The sequence below is a fragment of the Excalfactoria chinensis genome, chromosome 3 (genome assembly GCF_039878825.1).
Source record: "Excalfactoria chinensis isolate bCotChi1 chromosome 3, bCotChi1.hap2, whole genome shotgun sequence".
Classification (NCBI taxonomy): domain Eukaryota; kingdom Metazoa; phylum Chordata; class Aves; order Galliformes; family Phasianidae; genus Excalfactoria; species Excalfactoria chinensis.
The window spans coordinates 81,640,300-81,658,345 of NC_092827.1; the positions used below are offsets into that span (position 1 = coordinate 81,640,300).

Genomic DNA, 18,046 nt, shown 5'->3' on the forward strand with positions numbered 1-18,046 from the left:
CAAGATCTTCAGATCATTCATTTCCATGTCACAATCATATATCTTATTTGAAGAAGGTTTTTTTTCTTCTTGAATTTTCAAGATGTTACAAAGTTCAGAGTGTTTGTTGTAACATAATTAACAATTTTTTGAGAGAGCTCTGATGTCAAGATAAGCACACAAAGTAAGTGCCAGATAAAATAAAAATGAAATACTGAACAGAATTAGTCAGACTTCAGACTTGTGCCTCGTGATTCTAGAAGTTTTTCAGTGCAAGTCCCATTGGACTCATCAAAATAATTTCTCTGTTTTGAACTAGATTTCCTGTTCACGTATGAAGTAATACTTCAGGAAAGGTTCTCCTGGCTGAAACATACAATGATAATATAAAGAAAAATAATGATGTTAATCTTATACAAATAAGTTAACCTCACTTTACGTTTCCAGTTTGAGAGAATATATTATTCGCTTATGGCTTCAAGAGTTGGAACGGAAAGTAGTTCAGTACCAATTTGTATTATGTTCAAATCCCCAGTATTCTTGTCCAGAAAAAAAGGTCTAATTTTAAGAACACGTGTGTCCCTCTAGTCTTCATCAAAACAGTGAGAACACTGTGGCTGTTAAAAAGCTGTAGCAGATACATTTCATCCTTTTTTATTATTATTATTTATAATCTGGAACAGTAAGACCTGAAGACTTAGTTTTGTTAATGCATTTAATTACACACATTGTCCATAAACAAAATGAAGACTTGCCAAAGCAAGCTGATTAATCCAATAATAATGAAATTTATAAACTCAGATTTGGTGGAATAGATGGAGGAGAGTTGTCGGGATTCCTGTTAGGGAGATCGTCATTCACAGTGAACCAGAATGTGAAGCTTAGGTAACTTGGCCTACTTATTCTGCACGTGCAGTCTAATTTGATCTGTTGACCTTCATTAATTAAGCAAAACAGACCTAAGATAGTCCATAAAGCAAGAGACATCAGCAGTTTTCTAAGCTGTTGAATTGTTTGCTTTTTTTTCCTGAGCATAGATGGTAAACAGTTTTCATAACTAGTAATTTGATTTTATAGGCCAAATCCTTGTTTGGTGACCAGAGCTGCTTTTCTCGATGTCCTTGTGATGCTGAGTACTCACCTGGCGAATTCACAAAAGCAAGGTAAGTCAAATACGGTGTTTTGGAAATCAGACTGAACGTCTGTGAGGAAGATTCTGGTCTGTACTGAATCTAGAGAAACAGTAACATGCTGCTTATAGTCATGGTACCTTACTGAATATTGGAGACCTTTAACTAATTTAGCTGATTGATGTGAAAGAGCCATTTATTTTGTCTTCCACAGAGCTATTCCTGGAGATTGTTGATAGGGCAAATGGGATGCTGCTCCTTGTCAAATCTCGGAGCAGTGATCTTGCAATATTCCTAATTCTAGAACTGGGTAACAACAAAAATATGCCTTCCAGTTTTCCAAAATGTTTTGCAGATCCAGAGTTGTAAAAACAAACAAAACATAAACCCCGAAATATTGCCACTTTAGTCTTTCCCCAAAGCCATGGAGACCTTCCGGGACACCTAGAATTGTTTCAGCAAAACTGTTTTCTCATATTAGGAAGCTTTATAAGATGCAACCATGCAAAATGTTCTGTAAACAATAGGCAAAGCAAAGGTATGGAGGGAAGAACCATTTCCAATGTGCCTGTATATAGGCAACTTTAGGTCAGGTGTAACTAGCTTCCCTGTGCACCTGTTCTATTTATTTCTTATGAAAAGCTGAGAAATAAGTTTCCTCCTCAGTTGAGGAAGACAAATAAAGAATAGTGCATTAATTTCATTAAAATTCCTAGTGACTAATTTTACTGCTGCATTTAATGCATTGAAATGTTCTTCATTTCAAGTAATTGCACTTTGAGGGCTGTTCTTTATTTTAGAACAGAACCTTTTTGCTTGTGATGTATGGCAGATGCATTTTTGTTCCGGTCTTTGGTAGAAGTTGTTCCTTGTATTCCATAGTTGCTGTTCATGTACTTTCATGTGGATGTGCAATTCTAACAGCTGCTCAGGTTTGGATAGCACTGGCAATACTACATACCCATAAAGAGTGACAGCTGTCTGGGGGATGAGTTGTTGATGAATGTATCTGAAAAAAAGCTTGTCCAGATAAGCTGCAGAATGTAGCCCTTAAGAAATAAATGTTTGTATACAATGTAACCAATGTGACAAGTGTGTTCTGCTATAGCAGAAGATAGGGGTGATATGGAACATGGGGACAGGTCAAATCTTTCACGTCCAATGAAGAGTTATTGTCTCATATAGGTCCCAGGTATCAGGTTCTTTTCAGGAAAGTGAATTTCTAGATAGCTTTACACCATAGGTCTCATTCTGTTGAGTACTGACCACTGTGACTAGATATAAACGATTTGCTTTTTAGGGAGGAACAAAACCTCCACTGTAAAACAGTTTCAGAATAGCCTGACTCTAGGGAGAAATTTTCCCTGACTTCTTAATGTTTAGTATGGGTGGGCTATACCTATCATCACTAATACTCTTGTTACAATGTATATTTACTTAAGTTTCTTAAATCCTGATATGCCTTGATGGCTGTCCTTTGCCGTAATTAAGAAAGTCGAGGTCTGTATAACATCTGAATAAATAAACAAAAGCAACCCCCCAAAAAAACCTTTTTGGCGTCCTTCTTCCTTTCCATGAGTACTTCTTTGTTCATGGTAGCCCCTGGTTGGAAGTAGGTTTTACACCTTGCTTTTAATTCTGATCCTCTATGTCTTCAACTCCTTTGTAATATGAAGCATCCCAGTCTATGTGTTCTTACGCTTTTTTCTTCTACTTCTGATAATCTCATCACTCACCCTTTGAATCTATTTTTATATTTCCTTTTCCAGGTGGCTGCTTTTCCTTTGTTTACTTTGGGGGCTTTATAATTCCTTTATCATTTTCTTTCCCATTTTTATTATCTTTAGACTTGGTCTGTTTTGTTTTTGAAGTAATTGCTGCACATTTGCAAAGGTCTCTGAAGGTGCTCTCTGCACCAGGAAACTCCCCTCTTTTTTTCAGTGCTCCAGCCGGGTGAAGAATAGCCCTTTGAGCCTGAGGGACTGCAACATGCTGTGGCTGGATTACAGGCTGTACTGGATTCATTTAATTTTCATAGCTTATGCGGATTGTTCCAAATGTTGGTGCTGCATGGTGGAAGAATTTTCATAGAAGGGAAACAACTGTTTTTGCAGACTCTCTCTGCTGAGGGATAGTTCGTTAACACTGTCCTGCTTTGAAAACTCACTCTTATATAAATTCATAATGTTGGATTGCAGGCAATATCTGCAGAGAGTAGAGACTTAAAATGGAAATATGTTTCTGAAAACTTGAAGACACGTTAGGGACAAGTTTATATATCAAATGCAGAAGCACTTCTGACGTGAAGGGATATTATGTTTATATTAACTAGAACCCGAGTGTCCCATGACATAGTGAAAGAAAAACTAAACTCATCAGTTAAAAATGAATGTTTTGAGTCTCACATTTAAATGTTCTGTGAGGAATAATTATTAACCGGAGCTTTATACTTCTCCGAGATTAAATATCTTACTCATATATGTGTATCTCTGGTTATGAGCCAAGTTTTCTCTCTTTTAATCTTGATTTGTGAAGTTGTTTCAATGAATAAAGGGTGAAGGACAAATCCAAATAAAACTGTTTCTTGATGTGTTTACCTAAGAGGCCCCAGGAAGTGCTGTATATGAGTTCCAGGCCACAGGCTGAAACTGATTTTCATCAGCATAAACGGGAATGCAATGTAATGAGGCTGCAACTGGTTAAAATCAGACCACTTCTAATTGATTATGCCTGCCTAAAGGGCTACAATTACAAAGAGATTTTCAGAGTACAGCCTTGCCTGGGCCTTTCCTACATTATGATTATTTTCTGTAAGTGATTTGTTGTCTTCAATTAATAAAATCTGTCTCTTAAAGTGCAGGACAGCCCTTAGGGAATTTGCTTCACAAATTCAAAACCGTTTAAATTGTCAGATAAGGAAGGCAGGGAGTAATGGATACCAAAAGCGGCTTGTCCAGATAAAAATTTATTAGTGGCCAAATGATGATTATTTATCTTCAAAATAAATAAATAAAAATCTCAAAAACAAAACAAAACAAAAAAACAAACAAACATGATTTGCTGATTTAGACAGAAGTGTTGCCTGATTGATCTCTGTAGGAAAATATGGATCTCTTTTCATAAGTTAATATCTGAAGCATTTGTTCCAGTTCCTGTTTAAGGTTTTCTGAATTAAAAAGGCAATGCATAATGCCAAGGTTATGTAAACCTTTCTTTTTAACCTTTTTTTTTAAATCTTTTTTTATTTTCAGTTGTCAATTGCAGTTAGAACTCAGAAGAATCGAGCCATTTTTAAAAACAAAAATGTTAAAATATTTAGACAAGAACACTACTTTTGCCTTCATTGAGGGCAAACAAATTCTTACCTGATCTAGGATAGGCTACTGCCTATCTCCAGTGTTAGCAACAATTAACAATAATATCTGGTGAGTTTGTTCTTGCACACCTCTTTGGTGTATTGTCAGCACAGTAACTGGCTTTACTGACTGAATCACGTGTCTAAAGATTTTCCAGTCTAATGGGGAGAACAATGTAATTGTCTTTCTGAGGATTTTCTAGTGTTTCTAATTGTTAGGGTGCAGGTAAGTAGTTACTCCTCCACAGGTAAAACAGAACCAAACTGGATGGTGTGTGTAGGGAGGGAAGTTCCAGAACTTTACATTTCCGTACAATTTCTGAAGGAAGCAGATGACACCTATGGGATTTTTTGGAGGGGAGGAATGAGTCCAGGTGATTTACCAAATGTGTTCAGCCTTAGCTGCAGTTTTTTGTAAACTCACATGCCTTGGTCAGTGAGAGTTGGGAGGATGTCTGTCAAGCTCTAGAGCTACAGGTCTATGTGAGGATCTGTAGCGTTCTACTCAGGTTACATGCTTTCCTCTGTTGCAGTGTAGATGGGCTTTGCGAGGCACTGAATACTAGGCAGTGTATCAGAGATTAAAATTATTCTGCTGAATGTTTGGACTTTCAACAAGGCCCGTCACAGACAGTACTACTTTCAAGTCTTCTTCTGGAAATTAATGTGTGAAGCTAAACAGTAAGATGAAGGCATTGCAGTGATCCTGCTGTGTTGAGAAAACAGGAGCTGGGGCAGTATACTGCAGTGCAAGGTCAGAGCTGGGATGCTCTTGCTGTCTGTAACAAATGAAGAATGCTAAAGGGCAAAATGGCCAGTTTTCTTTCTTGCTAGATTTTCAGAACGGTTTTCTGATAGTACTGTGTACAATTCATGAAGTGAGAAATGAATGCAAATTCTTAAAATATACTTGATTAATAAAGGCACATTTTATTTAGGGAAGTGTTTAAAATAATAATAATAACAACGGTACTTGCATGTAAACTGTTCTGCTGAGTCAGTAAATCAATATAAACGTAATGGACTGTAGAAAACTAATCAGGGAAAAGATGAAAGAAAATCTGTTAAAAATAATCCTCCCTAGTTATTCTTTTACCCTATATATGCTGTTGGTCTCCTGGCTGGTTTAACCTGTTATCGAGTATACAGCATGTTCAGAATTCATATTTGATGAAAAAGAGGAAACATTTAAATAGCAAAATAAAACTGTGAATTTGTAATTTACAAGAAGCTGCTTGAAGTCTAAACATGCTTTTTTCCTTTCTTAATTTGTAAGGGTAAGGATTTACAGAAGTTCTCGTGATTAAACAAACTCCTCTGTTGTTGTCGTCAGTGGTAACGAAGTTACTCAGCGTTTATATAATGAATCCTGTTCATAAATATCCTGTTCTGATATCAAAATCCAGCAGGCTGCAATTTGCTCTCACAAATATATTTTTCCTCTATTTTACAAATGAAAATGTGCATTTTCTTGCTGTATTCTGAGCAGCTGAACCTTTTGTAGATTCTGCATCATTAAATCCTCCTTTTGATCAGCAGGAACAGTTGCTTTATAGTAGTAATCGTGCATTGCACGTGGATGTATGAATCAAAACCATGACTAATAATGTACAATTGGAGGAATCTCTGAAATATGTTGTCTGAATGAAATTATTTATAGAACTTTTTAATAGCATAGTGGGCTGTGCCCAATTTGCCCCTCCTCCCACCCCCCACCCTGTTTTGTTTGTCTGTGTTGTACTTTCTTGTTTTGAAAGGAAACTAAATGGTAAGTTAAGTAAGTTTTTATGCAGGCTAACTTAAAATCTGATAAGGTTTAAATGGTAAAAATTTGGCAGCAGTAAGTAAGTTAGTTATTTTACTTATGCTTTAATTCCCTTTTACCTAAATCCCTAAGAAGTATAGCCAAACACATATTGTAAAAAAAAAACGTTGGCAGTTTGCTAGTGCTTGTTTTCATTATTTGGGCTAATTAGCTTTAATTAAAATAATAATAATAATAATAATAAAAATTCATCTAAACAGATTAAAAGGATTTTTTGTTCATTTTGTCAGAAATCGTACTGACTCAGCATGCCACTGTGTTGACTGTAGCATTTGTTATTATTTTGACTCACAAAAGGTAAAAATCTGCAACTTATTTATAAAATCATCTAAATAGTCCATGGCTACTAACATGTCATTAAACAAGTCGAAAGGGAGTGTTGTTGGGTAACTAATATTCTAATTCAATGCATACAGATCTACGTGTCCTTAAGTACTGGACTTTAGATCGTAGCACAATAGTTTAAAGATATTTGCCAATTCAGAATAAGACCCTTTTTTAAACACGAATCCTCTTTTTTCATCCATACCTCATAATTTATGAATGTGAATTTATGAAGTTAGGAAAGTAGCTTCCCGTTTTACTTAGGAGAGCTCTCTCAGAGATCACTGGTATCGCCAGTGCTTGATGATTTAGCAGTGTTTGAACATCGTTTTAAAATGCTCAGAGGAATCCCTGATACCAGGTCTATGAAGTTTCCACCTCACCTGGAGCAGCCAGCAGCCCTATACCTGTGAGCACTGTTGATAGCAAGATTGCTATGTACATCAAGGTCACTGCATTTCTGTGGTTCCTGACAAATAATCCTGAAACCAGAATGTCTGTTTCACGGTGTGAAGGCTGGCAGAGAGGAGGACGAGAAAGCTGAAGATGAGATCATTGGGGGCCCAGGTACAGGGAGTGACTGGAATAGCACAGATCATGTGATGGGTATGCTGTAGCCAGAAGGCATTACAAAAGTAAGTAGGAGACAGTAATGCAAAACTGACTGAGACTGATACAAACAAATACTGGGGTAGAGGAAGTGGGGGGCATAGAAAGCCAGCAGGCAGTCAAGGAAATGTAAGAGACAGGAGGTGGACTTGTGGCACAGACATGGGAGGAGGAAAGGAAAAGTGTTTATGAAAAGCTGGGGGGTGAGCAGTAAATGAAGGAAGATAGAGCATAATATTGGTAGGATGCTGTGCTGAACTGAGACTGGAAAAGTGTTAGAAGAAATAAACAACTACAGGGGAGAGAGGAACTGATTGTGGTTGTTAATATCATCATTTAAAGTCCTGTCCTACTGTAAAGATGGAGTGTGCTCATCCTTCTGCTAACTTGTTTCAGGTTCTCTTTAGATTCCAGCATTCTGCAGTGGCTGACTGGCACTGCTTTTTATTTTATTTTTTATGTTTTTCTATTTATGCAAATCATAGATGGAAAACTCGATACTATTCAAGAGAGAAACTGTAGGAAAAAACAATCTTGGTGTCCAGTTCAAATGCTTTTTCCTTCATACTATAGCATATACAAAGGGATGCTTCTGTCAGCAGCAGTGCATTATCTGTGGGTTCTGGTAGTTCTTCAGGTTTGTAGTTTTGGGTTGTGTTGGGCGTACTGATACTTGGTCTCTGATGTTGAAGGTATTGCAGTTGTCTTTAAAAGGCAACAGCCTACTTAAAATGTCTTTCATCCAAATATAAACAAATAATTAGTTCTACATTGTAATAAAATAGGCTTTTCTGTTCTTTGTTCTCTTTTACCTCTTACCAGTGACTTCTTCCAAACTACTCTTAATAAGAATGCAGGATATGAGGAAAAGCGGAAAGCACATTATTTCCTTAATATTCATCTGGGAAAAATTCTTCTTAGCTTTCATTACATTTCAGCCATCCCTATATTCATGTGATCCCTTAGGTACCCTTGGGTAGATGATAGTTTGAGAGTGCAAGGAATTTTAACCTCTCTTCAGTCCATAATTTATTCCACCTCCGAGGAGATTTTGGTGATTGATGGATGAATACCCAAATTTTTCACATTTGGACCCTGTTCCCTGCCTATAACATTTTACTGCAGACACAGCAGTATTTCATTTTTTACTTTTGTAAATATTTACTGTCTGACTACGCAGTGTGTCCATAAGTTTTCTGATGTTTGTTATAATTAATTTCTTTTTCTTTGCTTTGTTCTTGTCTTCTTGAGCCTCTAGTAGGAAGATGGAAGATGGCATGGGTGTTCAAGGGGCTACATACAGGAGTTGATCTCTATATTTATCTAAAATGATTAAATGTATCATAAGCACAGATTTAGGGGGGAAAAAAGTTCCTCATACAAGAGAGATGTCAAATTGGCAGCCTGAAAGGCCCAAGTGAAATCACCAAGTCTAAACAAAATACATAACCAGTACTGTATATCAGCTGGCAAGGTGATGCAGCAACTCTACATTTTAAACGTAGGAAGAGTTCACATGATTTCTGTCACTTTGGAACATATTGTAGAATCTGTGATGAAAAAGCAGCTGAATCGTCCATCAGCTGACAGCTTGTTAATCCCTGAACGAGAAAGTATTTCTGTCCCTACTGTATGCATCTATTTATTCCATCGTCTGTTCTCAGTATAGTGCCTCCCTGCCACTGCTGGGAAGAAGAAAGCAAGCAAATAATCATAGAGGTTTTGCAGCCAATTTTAGAGGGCACAGGCTGCAGAGATGGCTAAACTTTGGGGAAATTTTATAGCTGGAGATTTGTCAGGTTCTCAAAGTTCCATTCTGCTCCTCTTCCTTTCCCATTTATTTTTGGTTGACTGAAGATTATTTAACTTCATATAAATGACTGAATATGGGTCGATCACAAATAGGATAAAAAAGCAGACCCTTAAACTTACCCCCAAAAATCTGAAGTCCCTTGCTGTCAAAAATAAACAAAACCCTATGAACTAGTTTAGGGAATGCATATTTTTAACTAAGTGATCTACTTTCTTAAGTACTTCTTGTTTGTATTGACGATATGGATGTTGGATGCTTATTGCAGTGTTGTTGACTTAAAGGAAATGAGGAAGACTGTGAGATGTTTGTGCATGATAGTGAGGAGAACCAAATGGTTGTGTACAATGTGTCCCTTCTTAGAAGAGAGTCTTCCTGGCCCACACAGATGAAGCAATCCATAAGGAGGGAAAAAAATTAATCCTCTTAATTCTTGGTGACTCGCATCTCTTGGCCTCCTGGCTAAGACTTTTGTTGCCAGGATCCTCAGTTGATCAGCCAAAACTTGTTCATTCTTCTTACAGCAGCTGGTTGTTGAAATTGTAATTTTTTTGTTTGTAAATAAAAGTACGTCTTTGCTGTGTTTTAACAGCAGCGCCAGACATTTACTTTGGGAACAAGTGTGGTTTTTCGGTTTAGTCAGATATTTTGATATAAGCCAAAGAACAGAGTTTACTTAAACAGAAGAGAAAACATTTACATGAAAGCCAGGAAGGATTTCTCAGTGATAAAGTTGAAAGCAGAAATATTTCCTCTGCATTGTAATAAGACAGGGTTTTTTTTTTCCTTCTGTATGAAAAAGTCTTGGAGAACATGCAGACCACAAGGTGAATGTAGAAGGATTTGCTTTATGGGGTTCTGAGACTAGGCAAATATGCAGACGTGTGTACTGACGATTGTGCTGTTAAGGCATCCAGTTTTAAAGAGCGCCTCTGTAAAATAGGCTGTCAAATCTTAATTACTGAGGAAGACCAGAAGTCATCCGGAAGGCTTCCAAACCAGAAAAAGCAGCTGACACACACAGAAAAAGAGGATCTGTAGCAGAAAAGTGCTATATTGCAGTCTTTGCTAGCTAGTGTTTCTGAAAGCTATGCCATGTTTTTATATGAAATAAATATCCCCTCCACAGGAGAAGAGACAGTGTGAAGTTATTCTGACCTTACAAAACTCAAGTGAACATTTATTGCATCACATCTGAAACTGGGTGCATGGCCAGCTCCTGGCCTTTATGGAAGGATCAGTGCTCCCTTGGGCTGCCAAAGGGTTGCAGGCTCTAGTAAAGTTGGCAGTGTTGGCACAAAGTGAAAGATGCTTGCATTCTCTCCCCATCGTTAATCATTTCTGTCCACCTAGAACTGCTACCCTTTACTTTGCTGTAGAGCTTTGACCCTTGCAATCTGTATGTTTTCCTGTTACTGCTTTGCAGGTATTGTAGCTATACCTCAGTGTTAAACAACATTGATAGGACACCAGGGGACTGCCTTATGGATACATATGTGAAAAGGACAGCTGAGCTGGTGGAATTGTCTTTCACCAAAATGCAGCAGATAGGAAGCTCCAAAACTGGTGATGTCTGTTTAAAAACTATTGTCTGTGGAGTCAGGCTGTACAGTAAATAACTGGGACCACAGCCTAATCCCTCTCCAAGGCAACGAGACAGTTCAGAAATTAAGGAATTCTGGCAGCTGGATACTTGTTGTGTGACATAGGTATTAATACTAGTTTATGCTGTAATGCTGGTTTTTATTGCCAGCCTGTTTGGAGGGGCTTTGGAAAATGTAACGTAGCAAATAAAATACACAAATTTACTTGTTATGAGATGGAAGCCATCTGTGTCATCTAAAGCATAACGCTGTGACAGAAACTCACAGTGATATTGCAGACTACATCAAGCCCCTTCAGAAAAGAACCTGTAGTGAAAACATGTATGACAGAACCAACGGTTAGGTAATATGTCTAACTTTCTCAAATACCAAATTTCTTTGTCGCTCATCCAGAATTACTCGGAAGATGCTTCTGCCTTGTATGCTAGACCATCACAAGCATGCCAAGTTTCGATGTAAATGTCAAATGTGTTAAGATGGCTTTGAAAGAATTAGAATATGAAGGAGAAGGATATTTAACTGTAAATAGAAGGATTAGGGAAATGTCTTTGAGGAAAACAAAAGGGAAACCCATATTTGTATTGCAACTTTGAGTCTAATTCTGGGTTTTAATGGTAAAATTTGGACAGGCTTGTTGGTAGTATTCCCTGCTATATCAAATGTCTTGTAAATACTGAAGAAGCCTAGCCAAATTTGCTTTAATCTTTGTATTTACCTTCAATGCATTTTGATACAAGATACAAACTTCTAACGTCCCTCAACGCCAGTTATCACTTGATTGTCTGCAGCAGATGGTAACATCGTGTATTGGTCAACTTCACTTAGTTTACCAACTCTCATTTCAGGAATGCAGTCTGTTGAGTTTTGGGAAGAGATGAACAGAGTTATTTCAGAATCTGAACTGATGACAGGCGTTCCCTACTTGACTGCAGTACCTGGACTGGTGCAGTATCTTCAGAGCATCACCAAACTTGTAATATCAGTGCTGTCGGTGACCTCAACTGCTGACATCCAGAGTAGCAGTTCACCCGCTGCAATGAAAATAGCCAAGCCATCATTGTCAATAGTTCATCTCCTTCACTATGAGTTTCATGAAGTACGTCTACTTGCATTGGAAGCAGTACTGCTCTGGCTGAAAAAAGTGAATGCTAAGCAGGTTGCAAAAGAAGGAGGTATACTGTGTTTGCTTGTTGATTTGGAAGGCATTCTCCTCTCAATGGCTCTGAAGGAAAAGAATCTCGAGTGTTTTCACAAGGTAGGAGAGTGCTACTTAATTGATGTTTAATATGTCTTCAGTTAATGGTAGTCTTAGTTTTTACAAGTGTGTTTCAAACATGCATGATGTTTGATACTATGTGTAATTTTGATAATAATGATGTTTGATACTATGTGTAATTTTCTTGTACATATAGAACAGGAGCTTTGCTGTAATTCTGCAAAACGTTCTTGCGTAAAAGTAAAAACTTTGTTCCTTTTTTAGCACTATCAGGAAAACCTTCTTAGAATAGGGTTGGAGTCAATGCAGTGTCAATCTCAAATACATGCGTTCACTAAGATTTTTTGTCAACTGTTTGTAAATTGTGTGTGCAGGTGCTGGAAATTCTTTATAATATGGATCTCAGAAATGTGCTTCCAAAGATTGAATGTTCTATAAAAATGAATCCGAATGAGTTTTTAACCTGGAGCTTAGACATTATGGATAACTCCAACAGGTATGGTCTGCCATGTGTATTTAAATACTTCTATTTAAAATACTTAAAATGTTGAGGTGTTAATTGATTGGTGTTAGAGCTATCTTAAAAAACGCGTGTTTCAGAAAAGTGAGTGTTTAATTTGAATGGCTGGATTTGAAAAGAGAAAGTTCGTAGTGAGATCTTTTGGAGAAGTTAGATGTGATCAGAATTATTGAAAAGGCCCTCAAGTTATTCTGGTGAGACCTCTATAAATGCCCAGCAATACACTTCATGAAATGATAATTTACATCCACTATTAAAGAATAGTCAGTGGATATTGCTCTTTGCAAATGGTTATCAGAGAACGCCATCATGCTTGGAGTTGAGGATCCACACATACATGAATTCACTGTGAATCTGCCATTCGTTCTATTCTGGCTTATCTGTTGAAAGTACATAGAAGTGTCAGACCCAATTCCACTTAGATTAACAAAAAAAGGTTGACTCTAGGAATTAAAAGCACAGACCTGAATGGTCCTCACAAGATTACTTGAATTCAGCGTTTGTTTTTTCTGCATTGTGGGCTATCCTGCAAGGCTTAAATTTATGTATGTACTGTATACCATCCTGTAGATTTGATGCATATTCTGAGCATTGATGTTGCCCGTTTTTCGCATCAGAATGCAAGTATGAATCCAGGACAAGGTTTGAGTGTGTAAGAAGAAAATTGAGTCTCCCACTGTACCTTCAGACCTGGTTATACAGTGTCTGGAATCTAACTGGACGGGACTGGCAGCTCTTCCTCAGGCTTCTGAAACTGCAGTATATATTTCGAAGAAATTGAAAATCTGAGCTTAAGTTCAAGCATACAGCATCTCTTTGAACATGCCTGCAGAGAAACCATGGTGTTTACTGTGTGCTCCACTCTGTCAGTATGTGTATTGAAACAGCACTCCTTCATCAGACTGCTTCTGCAAAGTCAGCAGAAAATGCCAATATTTAATGCCCTGAATTAGTTACTGAGTCCATCATAAAAGAATGGACAAATGGGGTGGAAGTATACAGGCACAGAGAGCCTATTTCTGTAAGTGGTGGTAGTCTCTTTTTGAAGTCAAATAAAAATCATGCCCCACTGTTACCAATGTATAATATTTAGAACATAAAATGTAGAACAGTGTGATATAGCTGTGCATATTTGTAGTTGATTTGCACTAAATTTGTCAGGTTTAAATGATATTGTGCAGTGTTTACTTCTGGAATGAAATTAGATACACATGGTGAAATAACACTGGCTGGTGCTGTTGAAGAGGGAAATCATTGAAATAGCAGACCTTAGCACTCAGTGTTGCCATTCCCTGCTGAGAGACCAGCCTCTTCAAGATGGTAACTGGCACCATCTTCTGAGACCCTGCTGGGCAGGTTGAAGGCTCAGGAGCCAAGAGTTGGTGCGTTGTGCACTGGTGACATTTTTAGCAGCTGTGGAAGAGAGATTCCAGCTCAAAGGGATGCTTTTGTTTATTATTTAAATAACGTCTGGTTTCTTTGACTCAGGTCCCATTTTCAAGTTTGTTTTTCTATAGGAAGTATGTAGATAGAAAAAAAACAACAAACAAAAACTATGAGAGGTGAAGAGCATATTGCATTTGCATATTAACTGAAAACTAGAGTCTAGATCTGTAATGTAAAACTCAGCACTTCGCTTGCAAAATACCCATTGGCGATAATCAGGAAGGAATAGGAGTTGGCTGTGTTTCTTCTAAAGATGAAAAGATGGCAGAAGTAACTCCTTTGTTTTGGTATGTTCTTCACCTTGTTTTCTCAGCACTGAAGTTCAAAGCATGGCTCTGAAGTTTACCTCAAAGTTGGTTGTACATCTTTTAGAGAACCACCAGCAGGTAAGTGGAACCGAGCAGCCTTATGATTTATAGTTTAGGAGCTTTTGGTGGTAGAAGTAGTGTGGCTTCTCTTGGTTGTGAGTCCCAAGCTTGTTTTCTGTGATGTCATTGTACCTTTTTGGCTTTATGTCTTCTTCTTTGAGCATATCTCTGCTTCTGGAGTGAATCTTCCACCAATATTCTCTCAGTATATCCCTATGAAAGTAATTCCTAGGAAATATATGAGTAAATTTATTCAGATGGATTAATTACAACAGCTGCGACCATCTAAAGAAGTCATTCTAATGTGGAAAGAACGCCTGCAGCAGTTAGCACCTTGTACTGAATTAATTCCATGTCCTACAGAGCAACTCTCTGTGGCTTCTGATTGCTGGAGCAGTGGGAGAGCAGTTTCTCATTGAATTTTCTCTCACAAATGGAATAAATATGATAAGCTCTGTAAAAGTAAGACTTTGTTTATTGGCTGTTTAATTTAGATTGTTATGAACACAACTTCTGCCTCGGATTTGTTTTGATTTAAAATTATCACTCTGTGCATCACATATATATGCACAGAGCAGCACTAACGTAGCTTTTAATGTTAGGAAACTTTTATTTTTCACGTTTTCAAATATACAAAAAATACTTCATGGATATTTGACTTTTTTTTTCTTATAGCCTTTATTTTTGTATGAAATATGCAGCAGAATCAGTTTGCACAGTATGCTGTGCAATCTTCTGTCTCGTTAAAAAAAAGGCACAGAATTGCATATAGGGATTGGAAAATATAAAATGACTTATGTTGTTAATTCTTTTGTTTAAAAAAGTCAAAATGACATCAAGTCATAAACAATAAAATAACTGTATAAACTTGGGCTCACAAATAGACTTGGAACATATCGTTGCTATGAAGTTTTCTAATAATTTATGAAGGGGAGTTAGTGAAAAATTCTGGCACGATCTGACCTGTAGTAATGCTAGAACAACTTCCTCTAACAAGTGTGTAAATCATGGGAGAACTAAGACATCTGCACGGAGAGTGCTTTCTGCTTTATAAAAGATCAGGTATGCCAGGAGTTTTACATCTAAGTGTCTTTGGGCTCACGTACAGTTTATGCATCTGTAGGAGGGATTGCTTGAGATAATCCATGTGTCCAGTTAAATCTAGGGAATTGTAATCCCTGATGAGGTTTTTACTTTGCTTAGCCCATTACAAAATCTGAAGGACACGCTCTGGCTCTCTCCCTGTTCTGTGATGTGCTGCATAAACCACTCCCAGTGAGCAGAGCACGAACAAGCCTTCATTTTGTTCCTTGATGAGTCCTTGTGCACTGCTGTGCCTTTTAACTCTGCTCTCTTTGTCATTGGTTCTTTTCTGTACCTTTTTTTACTTCTTCAGTTTTTCACTGTGTTTAGGGAAAAGCAAATAGGAGAGGAAAAAAATAGTTGCAGACAGCCCGTGTGTTTTCAGGTTGAGCTTGTGCTGTTTTGCTGTTTGTATGTGAGATCCCAATCTCTTTCATTTCTGTTGAGTGTCCTTCTAATTGCTGGTCAGTGGCTGTGCGCAGGTGCCATCTCCCACAGGTCCAGTACCTGAACCTGCCCTTGAGGCTTCTTCACTTTGGCCAACCATCGCTCTTGCAGGGGCCTCCAGCTCCCTTCCTTTCTTGAGGACACAAGGATGTTTTAGCTTAGTGAAGGGATGCTGTAAGTGTGATGTCTATCAGTGCTGGTATAAGAAAATCTTCCATCTTAACAGTGTCATAGTCAACTTCTGAATGGATGCAGTTATCACCACTTTGCAACAAAATGCATTAATTGATGTGTTGTGTATCTTTAGCAGTTTGTAGTTTAATGTGATAGTGACCAGTAACGCGGGGTGGTACAGCTTACTTCTCTGGTACGTTTTGTGCTTTCAGATTTCAGAAGAGGTCTTGAAAAAGTGGATTCACCAGTTAATTTATTTCTGTGAAGATGAGCAGGAGACAGAGATGCTGCTGGCAGCTGCTGGAGTACTTAAAAGTATAACATCATTACTTCTGATCAGTGAGAAGCTTGTTCTTGGTGAGTAGTTTGAATATTCTGGATCTTTCCAGATGAAACCTGGTAATATATGACTCAAAATGTATTATGTACATATATATGTACACCATTTGTACATAAACAGATCAAACAAGCTATTCTGAAAATTTTAAGAGGAAAATGTACTAAACATTATTTACTTATTTAAACTATGAATGTATTTAAATGGTAGAAAAAGCTCATGTGTAAAGCTTCTTGCAGTAACTCTGCAGAGAGGAATGTGAAGTGCTATGATGTCTCCAAGCCACTGTGCATGTCTGCACAGACTTACTGGCTTCCTCTCTGACCCAGACCTTTCTGACATTTTCTGTTGGTGATGTGGACACACTTTAGTTTGACACTGGGAGCAAAATAAAGCTCTGTTGGCTGAACGTTGAAATTAAAGGGTTCAGTCTAGAAATGAGGAACAACATGTTCTATAATGAGAATGATTAGTAATTGGATCACATTATACTGCAAGAGGTATAATGATTGGTTTTAAGTTAACATTAGACTGTCTATTTAGCTAACCAACCAATCAACAAAAAATCTTCATAGCCCTTTTCAACAATGACTGAGAAGCAAAGCCATGTGAAATTCCGTGGTCTGTTGTACAGAAGAGGTAGGATCTTTTAGTTTAGTTTTGTTTTCCTTTTAAAAACCCCAACCCATTTTTTGTTTCTTTTGTGAACACAGACTAAGGGGATTCTGTGACTAAGGGGCCAGCAGAGATACCCTAAAAACCATTTAAGTCCCCTAGGTGTTAGTGGACAGCCATCTAAACTGACTCTTTGTTCTGAAAATCAGACCCGGGGAAGAAAGATGGAGAACTAATATGCTATACAACCTAGAACTTTCAGTCTGGAGTTCTTTACAGCTGTGTATCAGTCCTTCCAATAAGATCCCTTTGAAGTACATCCATTAGAGGAGGAAGGCCAGCACAAGTCAGTATAGCGTGGATTGCCTCATTTCTCCTTGATGTTGTTTAAGAGTTCAGAGAAAGTCTTTCTGGAAGATCCATATACAGGCTTCCACCTCTCTGGTAGGCATGATGATAACTTGTCTAGGTGGGAAAGCTGGCCATTGAATAGAGAATGGAATATCTATTCTGCCCCAGTTATGCCAGTATAAGATTATTATGTATGTTGTGTTAGGAAAAGCAATTTCTTTCTGAAATAATTATACTCTGTGCTATCCCCAAATAGAAAAGTTGTATGAAATACAGGAATACTTCTGCCTGTGAAGTTAAGCCTAAAGCAATTCATTTTGGCCAAGCAATGAAATATATTTAATTGTCTGGCTAGCCTTGTAATACGAATCTCTGATAGAGCTGTTGATAATATGTTTGAAGCAAACCAGTGCAGCACTGGAGCGGGCACTTTGTTGTTCTCTGTGATTGCCAGAAAGTGATAGTATCTAATAACTGACTGCCTCCAAAAGGGATGTTCCAGTGAATTCCTTTAATGAGAATGCACAATGAGAGCTGAAAAGTCACTCCATCTTAATCATACGCCAGCGAACAGATGAGTACAGTCTTGTGATTTCTGCACTTCATCTAGTCATCCTTTGTTCCATGTTTCTTGTGGGTGATGGCATTTGTGGCCAGCACTATCAGCAGTATCTGAACAGAACTTGGTTTGGCAGCCCACAGGCTGATCGCAGTGTGCTAGTGAATCTCCAGCAACAAAACTTCTGCCAAATAGGAATTATGTTCTCCTAGAAATTGTAGAAAATTCAGAGCACTCAAAGTTCGATACAGTGCTATCCATTCTTTGGACTGGGGTTGGAATGGTGTGACCCAC

The 18,046-nt window shown here is 37.8% G+C and overlaps 1 protein-coding gene across 1 annotated transcript in view; it reads left to right on the top strand.

Annotated features, from left to right (window-relative positions):
- Positions 1-18,046, top strand: part of THADA (THADA armadillo repeat containing) — a 148,406-nt gene that overhangs the window by 105,004 nt on the left and 25,356 nt on the right. Inside the window, exons 31-35 of the mRNA XM_072333041.1 lie at positions 1,057-1,142; positions 11,482-11,891; positions 12,227-12,348; positions 14,132-14,204; positions 16,103-16,247. Coding sequence (XP_072189142.1) covers positions 1,057-1,142; positions 11,482-11,891; positions 12,227-12,348; positions 14,132-14,204; positions 16,103-16,247 — 836 coding nt within the window. The remainder of the gene's footprint in view (positions 1-1,056; positions 1,143-11,481; positions 11,892-12,226; positions 12,349-14,131; positions 14,205-16,102; positions 16,248-18,046) is intronic.